The sequence below is a fragment of the Myotis brandtii genome, unplaced genomic scaffold, assembly GCF_000412655.1.
Source record: "Myotis brandtii unplaced genomic scaffold, ASM41265v1 scaffold834, whole genome shotgun sequence".
Lineage (NCBI taxonomy): Eukaryota > Metazoa > Chordata > Mammalia > Chiroptera > Vespertilionidae > Myotis > Myotis brandtii.
The window spans coordinates 955,963-961,097 of NW_005371386.1; the positions used below are offsets into that span (position 1 = coordinate 955,963).

The 5,135-nt window shown below is 37.7% G+C and overlaps 1 protein-coding gene across 2 annotated transcripts in view; it reads right to left on the bottom strand.

Annotated features, from left to right (window-relative positions):
- The window catches only part of DMD (dystrophin), a 154,783-nt gene that overhangs the window by 94,765 nt on the left and 54,883 nt on the right, over positions 1–5,135 (bottom strand). For both annotated transcript variants that reach the window (XM_014531975.1, XM_014531976.1), the window contains exon 4: positions 1,525–1,726. In XM_014531975.1, the coding sequence (XP_014387461.1) occupies positions 1,525–1,726 (202 nt within the window). The remainder of the gene's footprint in view (positions 1–1,524; positions 1,727–5,135) is intronic.

Here is a 5,135-nt window from a genome sequence, read left to right on the forward strand (position 1 = left end):
TCACTTGACACATTTATTAAGTTCATTAAATCCATGGGAAAAATTTTAAATAATAAAAAGTTTTTCATTTGGTGAAAAATGTCTTTCAATAATTTTCAGCTTTTGTTATGGAAAACAACTGAACATTAGATATTGGTTTTCAAAAAAGTAGACTAATTCTTAATTTAGCACTTTGAAATTACAAAGGATAGGTCCCAATTGCGGGTTATTTTTGGTGAACAATATGCTCAACTTTCAACTGATACAATTTACTAAATCTCTTAGTCAAACAGAAATCCTGGATTCTAATGCATTAACAACATTACTATTGTTGGAAGATTTTCTTATCATTTTCTACTCTTTAGAAAAGGCAAATCAAAGTTTAACAAATAAACTTAGTACAGTAACTCAGATCTTCAAGGAAATAAACGGTACTCAAAAAATTTTCAGGCAGGTAGAAATAAAGTTATATATTCAGAATCCATTCACATGTCATCTCTAGAGAAAACAGTGCTAAAATATATCTGAGAGAAGACCTGAATACAAACCCTTATCAAAGCAAATGTAAGGGTAATCCACAATTACAGGCATGGTAGATACCGATCAGATTTCAATAGCCAGGTGATCTTAAAATTTAAAAAGCAATACCTTATAAAAAATAACAAAGAAAAAAGCGTATACATTTTAATCCAGGAGGTGTTGGAAATCCACCACAAAGGCAAAAGGCAAAGTAGTTGATATGCAACTCCTTTTCAAAAACCCTCCCAGATTTCCAAATGGGGAGATGTTCTTTCTGACATGGGAAATGAGGCATGTAATAATTCTGATGTCTAAGAATTCAGTCAAAATTAATACCAAGTCCTTCTGCTACCTTCCTCAACTGTCTTCATTAAGCTCAAGACAAAAATTCCAACTGGGGATCTCTCCTGTGTGCAATCCCAAAGAAATAAACGAGTGCTATCTAAGGAGTGATGAATGGAGGTCCCATTGAAACATTTCTCTCTCTCTCTATTTTTAATTCAAAACTTCCTTCATTTGAGGAGCTGAGTTTGCTGAATTAAGGGCTTGTTTTCATTTTCTTTGGCTTATCAACTCATCTCTTGCAAAAATCTCCTGAGTATTTGGATCTGGTGACAGGTTCGGCAGCATCTCCAGGAACACATCTGCCAGTGAGAGGAAGCCACCCCCAAAGTAGATGGGGGGGGGACTCAAAACACACAGGCAACAAAGGGAAAGGACCAATGGCTACATGTGGAGTCCTTGAAAAAAATTTGTATCTCAGGGTTTTGTTTGTTTTCTAATCTGAAAACAATCAATGTCCTAGCTCTTACCTCCTAGCTTGTCAAGACAAAATAGTTTCGGTTCCAATAAATGCAAAAATGATTTCTCACAGGGACAGCATTAGGTCACACAGCTTCATGAAACTTTCAACCTGAGGACCATATTTCTAGACTGGGGCCCTGTTGTGCTGCTAATTAAACCGGCACCATTCTGCCCACTAAGCCTCCTGTGACAGAGTCTGAAAGACAAGCTTGCTGTACGTACGTGTCATAAACATTCAGCAGCCAATTGAGACACATATCCACGCAGAGAGGGACGTTGACCAGATTGTTGTGCTCTTGCTCCAGGAGGTCATAAATAGTGGTCAAACAATTAATGATCTGCAGGATGTCCATGGGCTGGTCATTTTGCTTGCGGTTGTGCAGATCCAAGGCATCACATGCGGCTGACAGGCTCAAGAGATCCACTGCAAAAGCCACAGAAAATCACAAGCGATTCAAGGGGGGGAAAATCCTCCTTTCACTATTTTTTCTTTTCCTTGGAGAATCTGGTAGAGATGTCTCGTACCCCTTAGTGAACACCTAATCCGAACCCTACGCTCTTTTATGTATTTATTTGTTATTTTTCAATTACCATTGACATTCAATATCATGTTGTATTAGTTTCAAGTATACAGACTTAGTGGTTAGACAATCATATACTCTACAAAGTGGTTCCCCAATATTTCAAGTATCCACCTGGTCCCATACAGACTTCAAACCCTACCCTCTTTTATTATTTTTTAAATACATTTTTATTAATTTCAAAGAGGAAGGGAGAGGGAGAAAAAGATAGAAACATCAATGATGAGAGAGAATCACTGATCAGCTGCCTCCTGCACATCAAGCTTGCAACCCGGGCATGTGCCCTGACCAGGAATTGAACCATGACCTCCTGGTTCATAGGCTGACACTCAACTGCTGAGCCACACTGGCCGGGCAAACTCTACCCTCTTTTAAAGTGTTTTGTTTTCATCCTTCAGCTCTAAGTTTGCCGACTTTGATGAGCATTCAGGATCTGAGGTTGTTCTCACATGTCACTGGCATTGACTAGATGAAGATGTGAGCAAAGAGACAGTTCCCATTTTTAAAGTATTGGGAAATATTTGAGAGTTGAGGGGGCCTATCGAGTTCTACATAAACCAAGTCATTTTCAAATGAATAAGGAAAAAAAAACTATTTTACTAGAGATTTTGAAAGAATTCCTGACCATATTTTCTTGTATTAGTATTAAAGAAGGTCAGTTTGATTAATCTGTATGGTTAGGGTTGTGTAAACTCTATTTCCAGTTATGCATTTATAATTATTAAGCATTTTTCTCCTTAAAATATTAGTCACCTCACAATCTTTCTGCTACCTTAATATTAGGTGAAAAAAATAATCAACTTCACTAAAATTTTCCATGGGCAAACTAAAGTAACTGCACAATCCATCCAAGCGATTTCTTCTTTCACCTTCAGATTGTATTTTACATTGTACTTTTCAAATCCTCTAAGAACTTTGAGTGGCGGGGCGGGGAAGAGGGACGGGGGGGGGGCAGGTCCCTTGATGTGAGGTGGTATTTATTCATATGCTGGAAGACAAAAATTTAACAGAAGTGAAATCTCAACCTTGTCCAACATCAGCATATTGCATGCTTTATTCCCAAGTGCACGAAAAGATGCTTTTTTTTTTCTAAAGCAGGATTATTAGGTAAATTGGAAATGCAACAACATGCTTTTATAACACCTTATACACCTAAGCTCTGGTCTGAATTCTCAGTCCTTTGAGAGAAAGAATCAATGGTAATTAAGTAAATTTCTCACGCATCTCGGGGGGGGAGGGGGAGGGAGGAAGCAATACAATGATAAATGTTACTGCAGCTAAACACTGGCCAACCCAGTCTGTAAACAGCTTGCCCAAAACTAAGCAGATGTAAATTTAAGGCTTTACTGTATTTCACCAGCTATTTGTGACTGGTTCTAAGTAAATGTTAAGGAAAAAACAAAATAGTGGTTAATATCCTATGTAGGTTAATACCTATGTAGTACATAGTTTTCACCTTAAAAAAAGGAAAATAGTAACTTTCCAAGTTTCCCTAGAAACATGACCTGGTGGTGGGAGCGGGGGGAGGGGGGGGGGGCTTTGTTTTTTTTCCCAGAGAAAAAAAAAAGTTTTTCATCCCGGAGAGCAAAGCTCTGTGATTCCTTGTACCAATTTCCCTAAAAGGCCCTGGATGAGCACTCATCCTATCAAGGCAAAAGCCGTTGGGGAGGAGAAAATTTTTTCTGTACCCTTCTAAGTTCTTCTGGCTAGTCTAAGAATTAAATTCATATGAAACAGATTAACAGGAGGAAAAAAAGATATTTAATTTTGTGTAAATGGGGAATCCACATAAACAAGAAAATTCCAAAGACAGTAAGGCAAAATGAGGTATAATTGTCATTCTGGAGTCTGGACTAAGGAGAAGGAGGTAGAGGTTTGGAACTTCAAAGGAAAGTGAGGCAATTCACAGGAAGATAAAAAGAGTTAATGTTTAGTAAAAACATGTTTGCTGGGCCATACAGAAACTGTGGGACACAGAGAGGACTTTGATCGAATGGGCCTTGCTAGGTTCCTCCCTATCACACCTACTTCATATTAAACTAATAGCTCCCTGCCTGGAGCAAATCTATCTAAATTCTTTTATGCAGTTAGGGGCAAGGTCAAAGGTTCTTCCTGAGTCTGTGTTTTCAATGCAAAGTATTCCACGTGACAAAGAGACACATTTTGGGGTGGAGAGTTTTGCTACTCTACAGGCCCCCCTCCTTTTGCTTAAAAATACTTTAAGATAATGACCTCTTTACACGGAAGCTGAAACTTTGCTTAAAGTAGCAGAAAGGAACATAACTTGATTTGAGAGGAAGGCAGGTAGGAAAAAGAATAAAGAATTTTAAAAATAACAATGCAAGCACGAAGGAGGACACAGGGATGCAAAGGCGGAGTGGGGACTGCATGGGAGACTGGAGAGAGGTGTAGAGAAAAAATAACAAATTTTCATTTTCTCTTCTATGGGCACAGTTTCAGGGGCAGGTAGTGAGAGCACTTAGAAATTCAGCCCACCATTTCCATTAGTGGAAGAGAGGAATAGATTTCTTCTAAACACCAACATTCCTAAGATGTTTCTTTATACACTGAAGGAAGCTATGGGAGGTTTGAAGTTTATTATTTTCTTTTGTTACTCTGCCTTAATCATAATAAATATTTTGCTTTAGACCTAAGGACATAAGAACCAACAAGTGAGAATTTTTAGACTCACTTTTGTATTGAGTCTAATTTACCATTGTGATGGAAACATACACACTGACAGCAAAATTGCATGAATTTCTTTTTATCGGGTCTACTCTTATCTCTGTACAGGTGAATGGGTAACACGCAGAATAGAAAATTTGGAGTATAAATAGCTCTGGAGTGGAGCAAAGAAATTGCTCCGAAATAACAGGAGCAGAAGATGACATCGTTAGGAAATAAATACTGTGCAGTGTGCTCCGCTAAAACCAGATGTGCTTAAACACAAGTACAATCCATCACAGAACATTGGAAAACACACTTCCCAAAACAAACATATCAAACAGAATTCCACTTTCATGGAACAATTTTTAAAAGACATCTATTTAGGTATGCATAGCTGGAACTATGGGGCTAAAAAGGTGAAAAAATCAATAAGGATGATTTAATTGCTACACAGATATACACTTAAGTGTCCAAAACAAACATCTTATAGAATATATTAAGATTTTTTGATGAAACATTAAACATAATGAAGCCTCAACAAGCAACCAACAGACATAACTTTGTGAAACTATCTTTTTTCCTCAG